This window comes from Mastigoproctus giganteus, chromosome 12 (assembly GCF_048544385.1).
Source record: "Mastigoproctus giganteus isolate SK-2022 chromosome 12, ASM4854438v1, whole genome shotgun sequence".
NCBI lineage: Eukaryota > Metazoa > Arthropoda > Arachnida > Uropygi > Thelyphonidae > Mastigoproctus > Mastigoproctus giganteus.
In genome coordinates, this window is record NC_143586.1 from 167,312,026 (window position 1) to 167,334,653 (window position 22,628).

The 22,628-nt window shown below is 36.9% G+C and overlaps 1 protein-coding gene across 1 annotated transcript in view; it reads left to right on the forward strand.

The window, feature by feature from the left end:
• LOC150077579 (A disintegrin and metalloproteinase with thrombospondin motifs adt-1-like) overlaps window positions 1-22,628 on the forward strand; it is a 150,197-nt gene that overhangs the window by 12,751 nt on the left and 114,818 nt on the right. Inside the window, exons 3-4 of the mRNA XM_090385950.1 lie at window positions 9,859-10,136; window positions 14,767-14,923. Of these exons, the coding sequence (XP_090242076.1) occupies window positions 9,859-10,136; window positions 14,767-14,923 (435 nt within the window). The remainder of the gene's footprint in view (window positions 1-9,858; window positions 10,137-14,766; window positions 14,924-22,628) is intronic.

A 22,628-nucleotide genomic window follows, 5' to 3' on the forward strand; every position in this document is an offset into this window, starting at 1 on the left:
CACATTGCAGACGCTCTTCATGATTGACATCTACTGAAATAAAACCAAAACCTAGATAGGTATCGTCATATTTCCGTTTCTTCACAACTTTGCCACTGATCTGTGGTTCGTCATCCTTTTCTTCACCCCCACAATTCTTATTAATGTTCAAAAACCTTTCCATTTTTTGCACAAGGACTAAAAATGAACAAAATAATTCACTGAATTTCGCTAGACTTCGCAGACACTTGATCAAAACACCTTTCAGTTATATCGATTACTGAAGGACCCAGAGAGTCGACAGGTATTTATATACAAAATCTAGGAAATGAGGAAGTACGAGAAGTTACTGGCATAGCCAAAAGTACAAATAAAAACATCTCAAACGTTCGAGAACGTCACGTCTTCGAAAGGAATGCAGCGCGATTTAAAGTTGAAAGTGGGAACTACCTCGAGTTAGTAGTTCGCGCGGTGTCCGACAGATGTCGCGTATCGCTGTGTTTCCCTCGAAAATTCAAAATATCCTGCGGTGCCTCGAGGTGTCGCTGCGCACAGTTTGGCAAGTGCTGTATTACACTGATATGTGATTCCACTCAGTAGCATAGCTACCCTTTTTCTGGCTCGGAGGCAAAGAACATGTTCAGGCCCCTACTTAATTAATGAAAATTGCAAAAAGAGGAGACAGTCAAAGACGCCCCCCCCCCCCCTAAAGAACCCGGAGGAAATTTCCTTGCTTGCCTACATGGTAGCTACGCCACTGATTCCACTTTCATTTGAGTGACTGCATTGCCTTCTTTGTCATTAACATAACGGTCGATAATATATATATTTTTTTTTTTTTTGGCCAGAATGTGTCTTTTCTGTCAAGACATTCTGGAATGTCTTTGCAGCACTAAAGCAGTTTAGTGTGTCCTGTCCAAACAACTTTTAAAGAAGTACAGTAAAATCTCGTTAATATAAACTCGGTTTATACAAAGTACTCGTTTATATGAAGCACATGCCATTCCCCTGCGAAAGGATAGGCTTTTCTATGTAAATCTATTCGTTTATTATAAAATTCGGTTAATATGTATTACAAAGTTCTCTTTCACCCCATGAGAAATAAATATTTTCATTTTGTATGTTTAATACAAATCTTGGCTGAGCAATCCGATTATTTCCCCTGGCCACCTGGCTCCTTACTTCCCGAAGGATGGCACTGATTTTTAGAAATTAGTTTTGTGTAAACAAAAGCAGTTTATGGTAGCTACAACATCAAGTGCACTCTGAAAAATATCTTTCTGCAGAATGAGTTGTTAAATTAACAAAAGGATAAAAAGTTTTTCTAAGTTGTTTACATGCACTCTCTCGCTCTACACGGTAATAAGGTCAGTTGCAATTGTTACCCCAGTTCAAAGTGTCTTTTGCTATCGTATACAGCAGGGGTGGCCAACAATGTGATGCGATCTACTTTTTTCCTTCAAAATGAGCCGCGATCTACCATTTCAAAAATTTCGTTGCACAAGGTACACAAATCGAGGAATGATTGTATATTTAAAATTAAATCCACGATCGACTCGTTGGCCACCCCTGGTATACAGCAATCTACTTTTTGTGCCATTTTATCTGAGCTGATGTCTTTTTTGGAAATTGTCTTTAAATTAATTTAAAATTTGTTTATATTAAATCTTATCTAGCAGTGTTATGGCGACAAAACTTAGACGGACAGAATTAGGTCTGGAAATTAAACTAAAAATTATACAAGAGGCAAAACGGACATTGCAAAGGAATACAACATCCCTTTATCTACAATACTGAAAAACCGAAAAAGACTTGAAGTGCGTGACACTGGAGCAGCGATGAAAAACAGGAAACAAATTCGTGGTGCAAAACACGAGGAGCTCGAAACAAAACTTTTCGAGTGGTACCAACAAAATGCCTGCATTTAATTTGCCAATATCAGGTCCGATTTTGCAAGAAATGACAAATTATCTAGCTCAGTAACATGGGATAAGTGACTTCAAATGCAGCAGTAGCTGGCTCTAAAGATTTAAAAACAGGAATAACTTGGTTTCGCGAAATGTTTGCGGTGAGTCTGGATTAGTCGACAAAGAAAAGGATACAGACTGGTTGTGTTCTGTACGGTCCAACCTTGAAAACTGAGGAAAAGGATATTTTTAATCTCGACGAGACAGGTTTATTTATAATTTGCTGCCAAACAAAACATTTGCTGTTCGAGGAGAGTCTTGTCTTAGTGGAAAATTAAGGACAAAGACTCATTGTTCTGTTATGCTGCAATTCAGATGGCAGAACAAAACTACGCCCACTTGCGATTGGTAAGTTTTCCAAGCCAAGATGTTTTAAAGCAGACCAACTTCCCTTGATAATGAGGCCAATAGAAGTGCTTGGCTTATGGTCAAAATTTTTCAGTCTTGGTTATCAAAATTAGACAGAAGAATGGCTTCAGAAAAAAGGAACATTTTGATGATTCTAGACCGTTGTACAGCACATTCTGTCACTTAAGTTGACAAATATACGACTGTTGTTTTTACCCCCCCCCCCCAATACCACCAGTTTAATGCAGCCACTGGATCAAGGCATTATTTATAACCTCAAGAGAGAGCATATAGAGCCTGCCTGATAAGGTACTTGATCCGCAACATAGGAGGGAACAATTTGCAGCCAAATTGAAATGTCTTGGATGCTATCCGTAATCTTGTTATTGCTCGGGAAAGTATTACATCAAGTGTTATAATCAACTGCTTCAGAAAGAGTGGCTTTGGAGAGAACATCATCGAAAAACATGGTCCAGCAGACAAATGTGATAGCAACAGTGAGGAATGGAGGAATCTGAAGGAGCATAGGAATTTTGTTGTCGAATTTGAAGAGTTTGTGAAGGTGGATGATGAAGTTGCTACCACTGCAACGCCAACACCAGAAGAGCTGCTGGGTACCAAACAAAACAATGCTGTTTTTGTTACCAGGGGTAGCGAAAGTGAAGAAGCGCGCACACTGCCATCTAAAAAAGAAGCCCAAAATGCATTGAACATAATAGAGAATGTCTTGGCCTGCGTTGATAAAGAAACAACTATTACATTTGACAACGTCTGTGCTGTATTAAAAATGCATATAGGACAAAAATTGTGCAAACAACATTGGATTCTTTCTTTAAAGTAAATTAATTTATTAAAAAGTTAATGGTTTGTATGTCTCCTTCTATAATTATTGTAATTATTTTTATTGTGATACTGTTTACTGTGATACTAAAATATATACTGTACAATATTTTCATTTCCGTTAATATTGCTTTTCTCTTAGTTTATCATACAAATAAAATAAAATCTTTAAAAAATGTTATTCCTATTACTGTATTGTTAGACAAGGCTTTTGTTTTTATTTTGTTTTATTTTATTAATTTATTTTGATATTATTATTATTTATTATTATTCTTAGATATACAGTATGTGCCAAAAAGTAATAATAATAATAATAAAAAATAACGGTAAAATTTTGACACTTTTGGGGGACCTCGTTATTACGAAACGTGAAGATTTAGGTCCCTTAAACTTTGTATTAACGAGATTCCACTGTAACTCATTCCTAGTCCTTGCAGTTTTTCGTTTCAGAAAAAAAAAAAGAAAGCCAAATTTAGCGCAATACGCGTTAAAAACGACAACACTGTCCATAGCCAGACTGTTATGCGACAAATTTGTGTATTGTAAAATAAAACATATTTTTACCCTACCCAACAAACTTTTACCATACAGTATTTTTACCATACTCTACGACCTTAAATGGGTTGAGCACGCTGAATTCTGATGGGATCCTTCCACTTGTTCAGATTACGAGCCTAAGGGGACATAAATTCAAATTAGGAAAATACAGATGTAGAATAGATGTGCGGAAATTTGCCTTTAGCTAGTGGGTGGTTAATTGCTGGAACAAACTTCCATCTGTCGTTGTGGAAGTTGATAGATTAAATAAATTTAAGGAGGAACTGGACAGGCATTTGGAGGGAATGGTGTGATTTTTTTTTTTTTTTTTTTTGGCTGATGCTGCATAAGCTCATACACTTTCTTTCTTGCATCACATGCCACCACCACTACTACTACGACTATGATAACAATCCGAGTAAGCATATGCACAAAAAATATAAAATAAAATCAGACTGTAATGTATACTTATATTTGACACTGGTGTTGCTGAATATTTCACGACTATCTTTTATTTACTAATATTTCTAGAAGCTTGGAATCAGTCTAAACAATACTCGGGTGGTGGCCAGTTGCTGGGTTGATAAGAATGTGTTATATTTAATTTAAAAAACTTGCTCGTTTATGAATGAAAATTGTGAATTGTCTTGAGAAATGAATCTGTCTTTCAAATTTCGCGGGGCCCCTTTCAAGCTCAGCGCCAATGCAGCTGCATTGGCATAATTATACCACTGGGTTTGTGTCGCGTTCCAGCTCCAACTCAATAAATAAAATGAACAATAATATAAATTTTACTTACATAAGGAGCACAATTATTCAAATAAAAACACACCAACATTAAAATACAAACTTTATAGCGATGCGTACTGCGTTCGGCGGGGCGAGAGGAGTGCTCGGCCATACAATGGGAGCCAGACGAAAGTAATTAATTTTCCTACATGTATACCCCACCTTATGTCTGGCCCATACCTAAAGTGGGGTACACATCTGTGAAAATCAATTACTTTTGATATTTCAAGGAATGTGTAAAAACTGACATTGAGATAATTACCTAGATCAGGGTTGGCCAAAGAGTCGATCGCGGATTTAATTTCTGTCCATCACAACAAATTTTAAACATACAGTCATCCCTCGATTTGTGCACCTTGTGCAATGAAATTTTTGAGATGGTAGATCACGGCACATTTTGAAGGAAAAAAAGTAGAGCGCATCACAAATTAAGTTGGCCACTCCTGACCTAGACAATGGCCAAAATTTCCACACCTTTATAAATTATACAGACTTTGCTTTTCACATATTATGAATTTAAAAAAAATAATAAATAATAATAATAAAAACATTCTTTTTGTCTGCATCCTTTGCAGTGGCGGATTAAGGATAGTTGGGGCCCCTAGGCAAATTATATTTGGGGCCCCCAAAAAATAATAATAAAAAAAAAAAAAAGAATAAAAAATAAATAAAAATTAGGTGGCAAATAAATGAAATTTTGTACTTTTGAATTTTTTGCTTAAATTTTCGCTTAAATTAATCAAGATTTTTAACATGTTTACTGAAAACAATCTATTTTAGAACACTATAGGAAAATGTCTTGGCTTGGGGCCCACCAAAGCCTGGGACCCCTTTCATACACGTGCCTCATTGCCTTAAAGGGTAATCTGCCACTGATCCTTTGTACTCATTAATAAAAATGCTAATCATATTTTCTAAACCTATGTAAAAAATGTCATTGTTTTGGGTCTCACAGGAGTCCTTTAACTTAAAAAAAAAAAAAAAAAAAAACTTGTTCCTTCCCTTTTTTTCCCCCTTTTTTCGTTTAATTTTAATTTTTCTGTCAAGCGCGGGGCCTGATTGGGCCCAATCAGCCTAAGGCTGTCCCTGGAAAGAGGGCACATTTAGAGAAATAAAATTAAGATATGTGTGCTGCGGCAATCGTGGAAAGTGAGAATGGCAAAACTGACCCTGGAATCTATGTTTGTTGTGGTCTGGAAATATTTAATATGGTTTACAGTACAATAAAAATCAATACATCACTAAGATTGAAAGGTCCCTATGTATGGCAAGGAACACAGGCACATGCTTTGGCAAGTTTAAAGGAAAGAAACATACATTTTCACCCCATCTATAATCTTTTACAAACCATTTGAGCTCTATTTAAATTTCAACAGATATGCATACACGGAAATAAATAATAATAATAAATTAACTCAAATGCACGAAAGCATTATAGCAGAAGAGGAAATCAGGTTAAGTATGTTACACAAATAATAAAAACAATTTCACATAATTACAGTTTGGCAGGACAATCAACCCTTGATCTTTATTACTTCAACACTACACAGTAATGGGAGGTACCAAAAAGTCTGGGGAGGCGCATATTTTTTACTTTCCACCTGATGTGGGAAGATGCTAAGAAAAACAGCAAGGATTTCTTTACTTATATAAACTCTAAAAGGAAGGGAATGAATCTGATTGGTCCACTTGATATCGATGGTTCCACTGTTGATTATCCTGCTCAAACAGCAAACAAACTGAATGAGTATTTTGCATCTACATTCACACATGAGGATTTATTAAGATTTGAAAATGGCAGCAGGGTGCTTAATGATTTTGTAATAACTGAGAGAAAAGTGAAGGAGAAATTGTTGAAGTTAAACATAAGAAAGGCACCTGGGGTGGATGGGATATATCCAGTTATATTAAAGGAGGTGGCAAAGCAACTAAGCAAACCATTAGCCATAATTATGAGAGCATCCTTGGACTCAGGGGAGGTCCCCACAGACTGGAGATGTGCAAATGTATCCCCAATTCACAAAGGGGGGATCGAAGGGTGACACAAGTAATTACAGACTAGTTAGTTTAACTTCTGTACCGAGTAAAATAATGGAGTCACTGGTTAAAGATGCATTGCAGGATCATCTAGACAAGACTGCAGCAATAATTCAGACACTGCATGGGTTTGTTAAGGGAGAGTCTTGTCTGAAAATTTGATAGGATATTATGATGTGTTACAAAAGAACTGGATGCAAAAAATAATTTTGATATCATATATTTGGATTTCAGGAAAGCTTTTGACACTGTTACACATAGAAGACTATTGTACAAATACGAGCAGAGTGGTATTAAGGGTAAGTTGCTACAATGGATAAAAGGATGGTTGAGTGGGAGAAGACAGAGGGCGGTAATTAATGGGTGCTGCTCTTTGTGGACTAATGTTATTAGTGGAGTCCCACAGGGTTCAGTGTTGGGTCCTCGGTTGTTTTGTATATTTATCAATGATATTGATGAAGGTATATCAGGCTTACTGTCGAAGTTTGCAGATGATACAAAGTTGTTGTTTGTTATTTGGAGCATTAGCAACTAAGGCCATATTGCTCCGGGAATATGCGGTGGTCATTCCCTTGACCTTTCCACATCCTTTGTATTTGGTGGTGACGGGCTCGAACTCCGGTCTAATCAAGAAGCATATGCTACGCACTGCTGCTCCTTCCCACCTCGCTATGGAGGCGCCATGATACAAAGGTTGGCAGGGTTGTTAATGACAGTAACGGCAGTGTGCTACTGCAACAGGAGCTAGATAATTTGGGCAGATGGGCTAAGAAGTGGCAACTGAAGTTTAACCTTGAAAAATGCAAAGTACTGCATATGGGTAGAAGTAACCCCAGGGAAACGTACCAACTGTGTGGTACTACACTTAAGGTGGTAGAAAACAAAAAAGACCTGGGGGTAATTGTGTAGTCAGATATGAAGTTTTCTGACCAATGCAGACAGGCTACCAGGGCAGGTCATGGGGTTTTGTCAATGATATATAGGAATTTTGCTAGCAGGGAAAAGGAGGTGATTGTCCCTCTGTATAAGGCAATTGGAAGGCCACGCCTTGAGTACTGCGTACAGGTCTGGAGGCCTCATTTTAGGAAGGATGTAGATTTGCTTGAGCGTGTACAAAGAAGGGCAACAAGATTGGTGAGGGGAATGAAGGGATCCTCTTACCAAGAGAGGCTTAAGTTCTGCAAATTGCAGTGGCTGGAGACTAGGCATCTGCACGGCGATATGATTGAGGTGTATAAGGTCTTGAATGGGTTGAGCACGCTGAATTCTGATGGGATCCTTCCCCTTGTTCAGATTACGAACCTATGGGAGCATAAATTCAAATTAAGAAAAGACAGATGTAGAATAGATGTGAAGAAATTTGCCTTTAGCCAGCGGGCGGTTAATTGCTGGAACAAACTTCCATCTGTCGTTGTGGAAGTTGATAAGTTAAATAAATTTAAGGAGGAACTGGACAGGCATTTGGAGGGAATGGTGTGATTTTTTTTTTTTTTTTTTTTTTCCTTTTTGGCTGATGCTGCATAAGTTCATACACTTGGTTTCTTGCATCACATGCCACTACTGCTACTACTACGTCCTTTTTCCCTAGTCTGACCCAGAAAGATATCCAATAGATCATGAAATATTGAATTTGGTTGTGAGCAAAATGTTAACATTTCAATTTTCCTAGAGTGGCATCAGTCCTTTCAGTCTTTTCATTGTACAGATTCAGTTTGAAGCAAATAATGAATACCAACCCAGTATCCGAGTCCCCACAGCTATGAGAATTTGAAAATTAAAGAATTAAAGTTTTTTTCCTTGAGAAAATTGACCAAGCACTTGAATATTTTTGAGAGAACGATCTTTTTCATGATCAAGCAACAAATGTTAAACGTGAAGTTAAAGAAATAAATAAATGCTACAATACAATTTTATCTGAAAAAATAGGACAAAAAAAAAAAAAAAACATGAACAACTCTGGATTCATTCTTTATTCATACAACTGAAAAATAATGTAACTTAAATAAACTTTACTTAACCTTACATTGGGTAACATATTATAATAAAATAATTTTCTAATTTTTCAGTTCCTTCATCCATTTTTCACTACATTCAAGTACATAATAAACATTACTATATAATATATAGGCATACCATATCTACTCATCCTTCACTAGTTGCCCATGTATTGCACTACATCAAATAAGTAATGGTTCACTTGCAATACCAGGGTACCGCCCACCCACCGATGAAAAGCCAAGTAGCTTTGAAACGGTGCCGTCTGGGTGGTGGCGCTCACCGAGAATAAGCAAAAATAGTCTTCTCTATTAGTGAAGCGTTACTTATTCGAGGTAGTGCAATACATGGGCAACTCGTTGTGAAGGATAAGCACAATATGAGATACAGATGAAATTATGCTTTTCACACTACTATCATAGTTTTTCTTTAGGAGTTGTCTATGGTGTATCTACACCGATATTATATAGATATAGAATCTTAAACTCTTAAAATATTATGCCTAGTTGCATTTAGTTTTATTTAAATAATAAACATCACGAAAATTGGTCCCCGTTTTAAGTGGATTCGTTTTAAGTATAATATTCTCGAACCAATTATCCTTGAATAATGAGGATCCCCTGTACTCGCAACCTATTCCCCTACAAATTATTTATTTTTATTATTTTTTATTTATCCCTTCCTGGAAAAGAAAAATTAAAACACAGATCCCATCTAATTTCACCCAAACGATTGATTCATTTCCCATTTAAGTTCCATGAGTCATCTCTTTAACATAGAACCTTAATTATAAGTTAAAGAGGTGATTATGGGAGCTTCAACCTACAGCCAAGAGCTTAAAACTAATTCTGTTACCCAGGTTAGATCTCAGGTGTTTTCACAACAGAAGAGCTAAGAAAGATTGTCACATAGCTTTGTGCAAGTTGGAATGCAGGTCTAAGTATCATTCTAAGTACAATAAAGTTATCAAAAAAGAAAATTGCACTACTTTCATGGTGCAATTTTCTTTTTATGATAACTTTATTTATCGATGCTAATTTTACTAGTTAACTTTCCATTTATTTAATTTCCACATTCTATTACCAATTTCTTACACTGTACTTTCAGCCCAATGCAAGCAAACGGTTTGGAATTATATCCTTAATGTCATTGCAGAACACCAGGTTGTTATTTTTTTCAAGAGAATCAATACTGATTTTCATAATCCTCAGGATAGAAGTGCATTCAATTAGTTGTGAAGATGCCATAACTTGAAATGGCTTAATTTACTGTATTTTTCAGTTTCTATTTTAAGAAATACTTCAGAAGTTTCATGTATTACAATTTATGTCCTCTTGATTTCACTATTTGTTTACCACTCTTTCAGGCTCGAACCACGAACTGGTGTATCCACGAATAGTGTATAAATTCGGAGGAGAAGTTCTGGTGATCATCAAATCACGTAATTCAACGTTTTATCTACAATTGTTTTTAAACAAAGCTGTCACTAGCGACAACACGACTATTGTTATTCACCACTCAGAGCATTTATCAGAAGTACTGGAACAAAACGAAATTCCATCTCAGTGTCATTTTCAGGGCCAAGTCCTCTCCCACTCGGAAGGTGCCACTGCCATTTCTATATGTGAATCACATGGTAAACTGGTAAGTATTTTTATTTATTATTATTTTTAATTCTGAGGGAAGAGCAGCAAATTATTTAAAGCCAGAAATAAAAGAAAGCCAGTTTTAATGAATAGTTATTACTGGAGTAACTGAGATTTCTTTGGAATTAATCCCAAAATTGACAATTGCCTGGATGAAGTGCCAGTTTATAAAAATCATTATAAATTATATATAAAAATTATTAAGATTGAAATGACCAAATATGGGACATCATATTCTAAATATGATGTCCCATATTTGGTCATATGATGCTGGTGTCATATCAAGTTTATTTTTTTAAGGCTTAATTTTCTGCAGGCCGCATGTTAATGACACCACTGTTATTATAAAAGCTTTGATTAGGGTTAGCTGTCCAAATATTTGCTTCTACTTAGTTTAAGGTTATAAATATTCGACTGTCTTATCCACATTACATCTCACTGTACTAGGTCCTTTTCTTTCTCTACAGATGATGATGATGAATATTCTCTTTCCAGGCATGTCCTTAATCCTAGGAATTTTTATACAGTTTATATACAGTGGTTTCCCATCGCCTTCCACTGGTATTAGCCATACGCATATAGTGCAAGGAAGCCACGTGCTTTTGTTGCACTAGCCACAAAAAATAAATAAATGTTCTTGTTTATATACTCCGGCATAACCACCAGGTTAGTGGATTTTACATTAATCAATCAATACAAATGTTAATCATATTTAGCAATCACAGGCTTGAACCCCAGTCCACTCAAAGATTGTGTGCTACTGCACTCGCGCTCCTGACCACTCGGCTACATCAAAAATTGAAATATAATATATAAAAATGTAAAAATAAAAAAATAATAAAAAAACCTACGTGTTTCTGTTCTCGAGTAGTTACCTATGCTAGGATGGAAACACATAGAAAAACAACCTTTGAATTTCCCCAGGCTGTCAGCCTCAGCTACCCACAAAGCTTTTGTGACTGGTAAGTCACAAAAGCTTTGTGGGTAGCTGACTATTTTTTCTCTGGCTATTTTTTCCAATAACTTAACAACTCGCTGGCTTACAGGAAACTTCCTACAAATCAGTCTATATCTCCTTCCCTGTAATTTGAATTTATGGCTCCTAGTTCTGGAACCATATATAAGGGTGAAATTCTTGCCCTCATTCATTTTATTATACCATCTCATAGGGGAAAGTCACAGGTAGGGGTTATGGCCCTCCTATGATCAATATATTTATATAAACTAAAATAAAGTATATGCCAGTAGCATGGCTAACCAGTAGAGTGAAATAATAAACTAAACCAATGAAACAATACAGAAGGAAAATGGGGGACAGTCAAGAAGAGGTTAGACAACGTGTAGAAGGAATGCTCCTAATATAATTTAGAATTTGAAAGCCATTTAATTAAAATTTAATGGTGGCCCCCTTGATGGCACCATGTCTGAATTGTGTGAAATATCACAAAGAATGGTTTGTTGTTGTTGTTTGGTTTTTTTTTAGGAGCATTAGCAACTAAGGCCATATTGCTCCGAGGATATGTAGTGGTCATTCCCTGACCTTTCCGCATCCTCTACATTTGGTGGGCATGGGCTCGAATCCCAGTCTAATGAAGAAGCGTGTTCTACGCACTGCCGCTCCTGCCCACCTAGCTACAGAGGCGCCACAAAGAATGGAGATGTAAATATGGAATCACTGCATTTTGAACATTAGACAAATCCATGCAGAGTCAAAACGATCCAAAGATCTAGACGTCAATGCAAGGGATTTGAATAACGGTGGCCCTTATGCAGTGGAAAATAATAAGACAAAAAGCTAAGCACTCACATGGCAAAAGCATACCACTAACAAAACAACTGTTGAACTAAAATATGAAGGAAAAAACTGGGCTATACAGGGCAGTATGGGTGCAGCGTTAGCAAACTGCTTCACTACTACCATGTAAATATAATCAAAAATTTAACAAATTAAAATGAAAAAATAATAAGAAGAAAAATAAAGATAAAAATAAAAATGCTAGCTAAGCACTCGATGACAGTATGAGCAATATCAGGTCTCGCATTGTCATGATGTAGCATCCACCCATCTGCATGCAGCTGTGGTTGTTTGTATTGAATGTGATCCCACAAATTGTGCAGTACAGTTCTGTAGTGAGGTCTCATAACAGTCGTATGATGTGGCATAACATGTTAGTAAGCCTTTCCTTTGATGTCAAAAAAAAAGTGATGACCATAACCTTTCTTGCAAAAGCCACAACTTTTGCTTTTCGGTGTTGGTGATAACAGACTTCCAAACAGAGATTTGTTGCTTACTCTCTGTATGGAAATGATGATGCCATGTCTCATCTGTACTTATCATCTTGTGCAGAACCTCACCATCTTCAGTAACTATGCATTGAAGCTCCTGACAAACAACATGAACAAACACGTGTCATAAGCAAATATGTTATAGTGAATACCATGCGTGTTTCTTAGTGATATTAGCATTAGTAGAAGCATAGGATGCAAGAAAGCAAGCTTATGCAGCATCCGCCAAAAAAAAAAAAAAAAACGCTCCCATTTCACCCCTCCATTCGTTTGAAATACCTGTCTAGCTGAGCCTTAAATTTATTTAGGCTATCGAACTTCCACAACAAAGGATGGAAGTCTGTTCCACCAACCAACTACCCGCTGGCTAAAGGCAAACTTCCGTATATCTATCCTTCCTCGATTTGAATTTACGCCCTCTCAGGTGATTATTCTGAACAAGAGGAAGAATCCCATCAGCATTGAGCATGCTCAAACCATTCAAGGCTTTATACACCTCAATCAGATCACCTCGCAGGTGCCTAGTCTCCAGACACTAATTTGCAAAACTTAACCCTTTCTTCATAAGAGCAACCCTTCGTTCCATTCACTAATCTTACTGCCATTCTTTGTACTCGTTCCAACAGCTCTACATCCTTCTTAAAATGAGGCCTCCAGACCTGTATACAGTACTCAAGGTGTGGCCTGACAACTGCTTTATACAAGGAGATAATCACCTCCTTATCCCTGCTAGAAAAATTCCTGAATATCATTGATAAGACACCATGAGCTACTCTTGCAGACCATCTGCACTGCTCAGAAAACTTCATATCTGCCTGCACAATTCCCCCAAGTCCTTTTCATTCTCCACCACTGTCAGTGTAGTGCCACAGAGTTGATATGTTACTCTGGGGTTACTGCATCCCATATATAGATTTGTCATTTGTCAATGTTACATTGACATTTGTCAATGTTAAACTTCATTTGCTACCTCTCAGCCCATCTGCTCAACTTTTCTAGATCCTATCTGCTAGTTTGCCTTATTGTTATACAACAATCTTCTCTCATGATTACAGAGGCAGTGTTTATGGTTTCTGTGGTGACAACTGTGGTTGGAGCTCCAGGACTGCCGATTTTTGTGATTGAATCACATCCATCTTTAAACATTCTAAACCATCAGCAAACTGTGGTATATGTAACCACAGGTTCACCATAACCCTCTTTTAACATTTCATACCCTTCAGTTGATGTTTTCTTGAGATGGAAACAAAATTTTAAAGCAGCATACTGTTCCTTGCATGTCACATCCATTGTCACGTAGGGGTAAGTGAACAGGCACAAACTTGACCGACCGCCAAGGTCACATCATGTGTACGAGTCAACTGGGCAGTTGCTATGTGATGTAGCTTGGTTTGGTCTTAAATTCTACAGCTCAGATAGAAATAGCAAGCAGTACGGTTGTTTTTTTGAAAAATTATAATCTCTATTACAATTTTTCAAAAAAAAAAGCCCTCATACAAAAATCATAATTATTGCAATAATCACAACATAAACTTCAATTGTTAAAACAATGCGGGAAATAAGTACATAAGAAATGTAATAAATTGTTCATAAGTAATATTGTCACATTGTACAATAAGGAACATTTCTGATATTCGGCCATGGATACTAAAAAATTAATAAAAATTAAATATACCTCTACAAGTAGCTGTACATTCAGGTGAAAAGGGATTCCATAATGATACGTTACTAATCATCAGGGGTTCGAGCCCATGACCATCAAATACGGAGGATGTAGAAAGGTCAAGGAATGACCACCGCATATCCCTGGAGCAATATGGCCTTAGTTACTAACGCTCCTAAAAAACCAAAACAACAACTAATCATCAGTACTTTGCATTGGGGAACAAACCAATGCAAAGTGTGTGGGAGAACAAACAAATGGCGAAATTTCCAAAATAAAAAAAAAAAATTGTTAAATATAACTTTAGAAGATAAACATGATTTCTAAAAAAAATTTTCGAAATTAAAAGAAATAGAGGCAAAACAGCAACATTATGAACACTATTCACAATCATAGTTTAGTAAATATTTGAAAACTTAATCTAATTTTTATAACCAAGGATATATTGCAATCTAGCTAGATGAAGTGGTAATATTGAGCAATGTGGTGATTTCTGCAAAATCTATCCTTCCATTAATAACAAAAATACAATTACTTTATTAAAATTTCTTTAAATACATGTAGAATTTATTTAGAGATGTATTTTTTGGATCATTATGCATTTCTTGATCACTCCTTTTTTCCCACTTAATGAATACTATTCATTTTTATCTATTTATTTATATATATATATTTTTAGTCAGGCATCATAACAACAAAACAAGGGCATTTTATATTAAGACCATGGCATCATGTGTATCCCAGAAGTATCCATGCAACAGACAATGACACCTTTCCTCACATATTATATCGAGTAGATAGTGACATCCAGGAATTTTGTGGTGTGGATATCAAATGTAAGTAACTATCTTCTTTGACTCTACCAGTATTTTGATTACTATATATAGACTAATATTGTATAAACACCCTATTTAAATGAAAGCCATTCAAAAACCATCAGAATACATCGATGTTCTATTATTTGCAGTCAAAATTCAAATGTCCTTGTTGCCCTTGTGCCTTAAAGCCTATAAAAAAACAAATAGCAAAAATAAAAGCTGTATTTTTACATGACAGAAAGGTGAGCAAGAATGATGCTTTTAATTAAGAAGCACAGACTCGAAAACAGTAGAAATACTCGTATCATTATACTTTAATATAGCGACTGACATGATACTATTACTAAGCCTTATGAAAAAGAGGAAACACTATCATATCTCCTGTAACTTGTTAACAACAATGACGATTTCAGTTCCAACTGCTGAAATGTGAACAGGCGAAGTTTTTACGGCTCCAGCAAATAGAGAAGTTTTTAGTTTTTTATTGACTTAAATTGGCATATTAATTTATTTTTTAGAGTTGCTTTATATTCCTAGTAACAATACTTTAGTTTAAATTGAATCCAGATAGAGATTTTGTAGAGATTACTTAGTATCGGTAAGGGTATCAAATCCACGGGTGGACAGGTTTTGCAGCTCCCGCGAACAAAAAGTTTTTAATTATACTAAGCCGCTTTATTGACTTAATTGTTAGATTAAATTATTTTCTATGAGTAGCTTATAGACCTAGTCAAGCTCCGTGGTTTATTTTGAATTTAGATAGCGTAATTTGGAAAGTAAATAATACCTCATGTCCATAGATTAACTGTTCGTAACTTGCCGCAATTGTAATATGATACTTGTGCTAGCAAAAGGTTTAACGGAAAACTAGATAGTGAGTATAGTAGTATCAATTAATCAGTAAAATTTATTAATCTTATTAAATTTCATTGTCAATTGAATTGTACTTTTTTAACTAAATAAATATAGCGACCTAGTTATTACAAATGTAACATCACAAATTAATACATATAAGTTGACAGGGGATAAGAAAGTCATATAATGTAACTCGGAGATAATATTCGATACCAAAATACATATATATATATATAGTGTTATAACTGCATTGGGTTATAGGTTTAGGGTTATATTTTGTATTGGAATTTTATTCAACTTGAATAGAAATCATGACTCGGACCAGAGCAGCAAAGCAAAAGGCTCAAACTAGTGGAAGTGCTGTGGCTCAAGGAAGAACTGAGGGGGAGCGGCTGTCCTCTGAATCACAGTCTATTGAAATGCACTGCTTGTTTGATGTTTGTGGAGCAATCAGGAATTGCTTCTACAGGGACATGATATTGCCAAGGGGAATGTCTTTGTGTGTGTGCGTGCGATGTTAAGGAGTGCGAGGAAATCAGGAGCCAACTCGGCACTGTTATGGGCTTATAAGAGAGCTTGAAGGACAGGGTGGATGCCCTTGAATGATTTAAATTGAGGGGCCCATCAAGCTCTCAGCTACCCACATCAATGCCAGAGCTTGCACTTGATCATCATGCAACAGAACGACAATCCCCAAGGCAGAATGCGCTGGTCCCAAAGGAACTTGTTGTTGTAGGTGACTCTATTGTCATGGAAACGGGGAACATATTGTGAAAAAAGGAGAGATGGAACAATACAAGGGTATGTCTGCCAGGGGCAAAGGTTGATGACGTTGTAGGGCAGATATCATCCTTTAAGGGCACAAAGGGTGATTTTGTTGTACACGTCATGTTGGCACTAATGATATTAAGAGTAGGAGACCGGCAGAATTACTTAACAAGTACAAGACAATGCTGAAAAAAAGCCGTGAGTTAGGGTTGAATTTGAAAGTGTCTGCAATTCTGCCCAGACACAATAAGAGCGAGTATATGATGAGAGCCTTGTCGATCAATTTGGTCCTGGAGAGACTGTGCAAGGCTCAAGGGGTAGAATTTTTCTCAGCCTGGTCTGTGCTTGTTAACAGGACAGATTGCTTCTACAGGGATGGGATACACTTAAATAGAAAGGGTGCAAGAATTTTTGCTGATGCTGAGGCAGAGTTAGGTGGGTCAGAAAACTGCTAGTTTGGGGGGATACAAGGACTAACAGATTAACAGTAGCAGTTGGCAGAGGTAAAAGTGATTCTTGTACTACTTCTATTGAAATGCAATTGAGCAGCAGTCTGAAAAGCAAGGCAATGGGAATTTCCAGGACTGCTGGGAGTCACAGTGGAACAAGTAAATACATGGGCTGTGTTAGGATAACTAATAGTAGAAACAGGTGCACGTATACTTGCATGTACACCAATGCTAGGAGTATAGTTAATAAATTCGATGAACTTGAAGTGCTAGTCAAGACATCAAAGACAGATATTGTTGGAATATCAGACACATGGTGTCACAGACATAAACAGTGCAGAACTGGAATATGTAAATGTGTACAGAAAGGATAGACAGGACAGGAAGGGAGGGGGGTTATGCTGTTAGTTAAGAAACATAAAATCTAAGGAAGTGCATCCAATTGATGTTGGTGGACAATGCAATGTTGAGTCTGTATGGTGTGACATAAGCACTGGGAAAGGAAAAATCAGTAGGTGTGTGTTATAGGCCTAATGAATCTGAGGAGTATAATGAGCAATTGTGCAGAGAAATAGAGCGGGCCAGTAAATTAGAGTGTCTTATAATGGAGGATTTTAATTTTCAGGATATTGACTGGAATTTATGGGTTGGTCACTGACACACTAGCAAGGCTTTTGTGGATTTATTGGATGATTGTTTTCTACAGCAGCAGCAGCAGCATTCTGCTTTTTCTACAGCCTTTTTTTTTTTTTTTCCCCTTTATTTGCAGCAGCATGCTGCTGCAAATAAAGGAACCACTAGGTGGCAATGATCACAGTGTGCTGAGGTGGGATTTACTCAAAGGGGTAACTACCATCACGGGTAAAGGGAAGGGTTTTTCCTTTCGTAAAGGTGACTATGGTGGTCTAAGACAGTATTTAAATTCTATGTGGTGGAACCAACTGCAAATTCAAAATGGGGAGCATTCAAAGAATTAATCTTGGAAGCTACTAGGCTTTTCATACCAATAAAGAAATATTGTTCAAGGTTTAGGCTTAAATGGATGTCAGATGAACTAATTAGACATGTGACTGAGAAGAAAAATGCATGGGATACATACAAATTAACATGTGACACAAAAGCCTATGATAGATATAAGCTGGTGTGTAACCAAGTCAAGGTTACACACCAAAAGATTAGGATTAGGCAGGCAAAGGCAGATTACGAGAAATCTTTGGCAAAGGATGCAAAGAAAAACAGCAAAGAGTACTTTACTTATGTAAACTGTAGAAGGAAGGGGATGAATCAGATTGGTCCACTTGATATTGATAGTTCAACTGTTGATGATCCTGCTCAGGTAGCTAACAAACTAAATGAATATTTTGCATCGACATTCACATATGAGGAGTTATTCAGCGAGGGAAATGCCAGAGGTGTAGTCAACTCTGACAGTAAGCTAGATAATCTTGTAATAACGGAGAGTAAAGTGGAGGGGAAATTGTTGAAGATAAACATAAGAAAGGCACCTGGGGTGGATGGAATCTATCCAGTTATATTAAAGGAGGCAGCAAAGGAAGTAAGCAAACCCTTAGCCATAATTATGAGAGCTTCCTTGGACTCAGGGGAGGTACCCATGGACTGGAAATGTGCAAATGTAACCCCAATCCACAAAGGAGAATCAAAGGGGGGCACAGGTACTTACAGATCTGTTAGTTTAACTTCTGTTTCAGGGAAATTAATGGAAGCATTGGTTAAAGAAGCATTGCAGGATCATCTAGACAAGACTTCAGTTATAGCGCGGACACAGCATGGGTTTGTTAAGGGGAAGTCTCGTCTCACTAATTTGATTGGATACTATGATGTAGTCATAAAGGAACTGGATGCAAAGAATAACTTTGATATTTGGATCTTAGAAAAGTCTTTGATACTGTTTCACATGGAAGACTGCTGCACAAATTGGAGCAGTGTGGCATTGGAGGCAAACTGCTGCTATGGATAAAGGGATGGTTTAGTGGGAGAAGACAGAGAGTGGTAATCAATGGACACTGCTCTTCATAGACTCATGTTATTAGTGGAGTCCCTCTGGGTTTAGTGTTGGTCCATTGTTGTTTTTCTATATTTATAAAAGATATTGATGATGGTATATCAGGCTTAATGTTCAAGTTTGCAGACAATACGAAGGTTGGCAGGGTTGTTAATTACACTAATGACAGTACACTGCTGCAATAGGACTAGAAAAGTTGAGCAGATGGGCTGAGAGGTGGCAAATGAAGTTTAATATTGACAAACGTAAAGTACTATATGGGAAGCAGTAATCCCACAGTAACGTATCAACTCTGGTACCACACTGACAGTGGCAGAGAATGAAAAGGACCTGGGGGTAATTGTGCAGGCAGATATGAAGTTTTCTGAGCAGTGCAGATGGTCCTCAAGAGTAGCTCATGGTGTCTTGTCAATGATATACAGGAATTTTTCTAGGAGGGATAAGGAGGTGATTATCCCCTTGTATAAGGCAATGGTCAGACCACATCTTGATACAGGTCTGGAGGCCTCATTTTAAGAAGGATGTAGAGCTGTTGGAACGAGTACAGAGAAGGGCAACAAGATTAGTGAATGGAACAAAGTTTTGCAAATTACAGTGTCTGGAGACTAGGCAACTGCGAGGTGATCTGATTGAGGTGGTTAAAGCCTTGAATGGTTTGAGCATGCTCAATGGGATTCTTCCTCTTGCTCAGTATAATCGCCTGAGAGGACATAAATTCAAATTGAGGAAAGACGGTTGTAGGATAGATGTGTGGAAGTTTGCCTTTAGCCAGCAGGTGGTTGACTGCTGGAACAAACTTCCACCTGTTGTTGTAGAAGTTGATATCTTAAATAGATTCAAGGCAGAACTTGACAAACATTTGGAGCGAGTGGATGGGTGAAATAAGGGTGAATTTTTTTTTTGGCTGATGCTATATAAGCTTGCTTTCTTGCATCATGTGCCTTTGCTAATGCTAATGCTAAAATAAACTGACATTAATAAAATAATAAAAATAAGGTGTTTCATATAAGCAAAACACCATATCCATACAAAGTTTATTTTTTCATTCACTTTCAACATGTGGGGGGAAAAAACCTTCATGGCTCTGTCTCCCAAAAAATGTCCCTCAGCTCTCAGAATCTTAAATAATTTGACCACATAATAATATCAATCCTTGAAGGTGTGAAATAACGCATTCTCTATATCAGGAATTCTTAATCCATAGAAACTGACTATACTAGGGCATCCAGTTTTGCTGCTATAAAAAGATGGTTTGATGAAAAACAAGTACCACTAGAAAATTTGGTATCCTGTGCCACTGATGGTGCTACCTCCATGGTTGGAGGTAGCACACTGCTCTATATCAACAATAACCATGTATTATCTGGCTGAAAACCTCTGTGATGACCCAAGCTCAAAGAGACGTTGTTATGGTAGGCCTACTAAATGTGTAACGGCAAAGATGTGCACTATTAATGAGGCCCGCTATAACCTAACCTTGGGCACAATCTTACTAGAGTACATCAAACCCAAAGTACAATTTGTTAGATGCAGATTGTTAAGAAATATCTCTAAGAGAACATCCAGCCAGCTGATATAGATCAAGTGCTGCATCCCAAGCCCAAGAAGCCCTCTACTGATGTGCAACCAGAGCCAAACCCCAAAAAAGCAGTTGTAAATCTTGTAACATTTAAGCCAGGAATATCAGTCCAAAATGCATGCACGAATGTGACTTTTCGCTGCTGACCACGCTGCTCTCCTAGGCAGATAATGTCGCCACATCTTTACCATCTGTAATCTAGAGTTTTCATAATGTCTCATAAACTTGCAGTGGGAAATTCAGGATCTCTAGGCATACCTAAGAAGAGGCGATTATTTAAAATGAGCACATCAGTCACACCTAAGGCTCACCCTTCAAAGGTTCTCCCCTTTGAAGAAGTCTATTTGTATATAAACTAGCCCTACTTACAACTCTAAATGAAAAATTGAACACATTATGTAGGGTTTTTATCTTAACATGTCTGTCTCATTATACAAAAATTCATGGACAGGATAACAACTGCCTATGAATTTTTCAAAGTTGAGTGCGATATACAGCTTCACTCCAGAGGTGGTGTTGCTGTATTCATAAATTCCAAAAGACCTGATCTTCCATATGCAGCTCCTGAAATTATACCCATTATGCCCATTCAAGCAATGATTGTAAAAGTAACCTTTTCCACCTAGTGTGGAAAGAATACTCCAACTTATTAAACCGCAATCAATGGTGCAATCTACATCTGACACTAGATGCTCAGACAATCAAAGACACTGCATCCTGGCTAATGAAAGCTCCATAAATTTCTCACACACTTCTTCTGTGGAGATTTTCACCTATCACTGAGCTCCCAAAGCCCCCATTTTTAACTTATGGCCAACATTGCACCCAGTGGCTTCAACATCATAAAGGAAGCCTAACAAGAGATCTTAACTGCTTCAATCTGGTTCAAGTTTGTTGCCATCTGGGTTGTCAAAACCAAAGTGAAAATCAGTTTGAATCTGATCTTGACCCATTACCATCCTATTTCAACTTCCAAAGTCAAACTTTCATGTTTTCAATGCTGTTAAAAGGAAAATCATCAAATTATCATCTCTCCTATATTTCTTGAACTAAACAAATGCCTTGAAGCATCAGGATGTATACCCTAAAGAGTCTCGAAGCAGGCGACTCGACATAATAAATGTAGTTAATATATCAAGGAAATAGTTTACTAGGATGGTTCTACTGAAGTTAATATGTCGAGGAAGCCCTTGACACAATAGCTACAACAAAAACTCATAAATAAGTCGCATTTTGAAAATTTCTTTGAGAGAAGTCAATGGCACAAGTTGAGAAACAGGCTTGCTGGACTTTAAAAAAAACAAAAAACATGCAGGTGCTAGATGCTATTAATTTCTGTTTTACTTATTTCCTAGACTGTACATCATTGTTAATATTGTTTATAACATATAAAATATTGTTTGTAACATTTCAAAACATACAAAATCATTTATTTTGTGAGATAATCAATACTAGTCACAGCATAGTTCTTAGCAGTACAGTAGTAAGTATGTATTCAGTTTTTAAGCTGATTCGATTGCTGAAATCATATTTCATCATTTATACCTCATATAAAAAAAAAAAAAAAAAAAAAGCTATTGCAACAGCCATAATGGAGACAGGATTTGAACCAGAGGCCTTTATTTCTTAGGGTAGCACACACACCCATCAGACCAATCCGGCAACATGGGTTCACATTTTGGCAGCAACCATTGTGGGAGATTACGGATAAAAGCTACTGCATTATCAAATAAAAATATTCAATTGTTCCAATAATATTTTTAGATTATTCAGTTAGAAAAAAAACATACTTATTTTATTACGCAATCGAAAGGTCTCCGCCAAACTCACATTGGTAAAATTATAATTTTGTCGCTGTTCATGTGGCTGCATTAAATTTTGTCGCTGTTCATGTGGCTGCATTAAATTTTGCTACTGGCTCACCTGAACTTGTTAAGCATAGAATGCAAAATCTCAAAATATCAACAAGTGCTAATTTTTTGTGGAGTATTTTGCAGAACACGTGAGCAATGCTCGTGAAATACCAGAGTTACGCACAACACCTGCTGA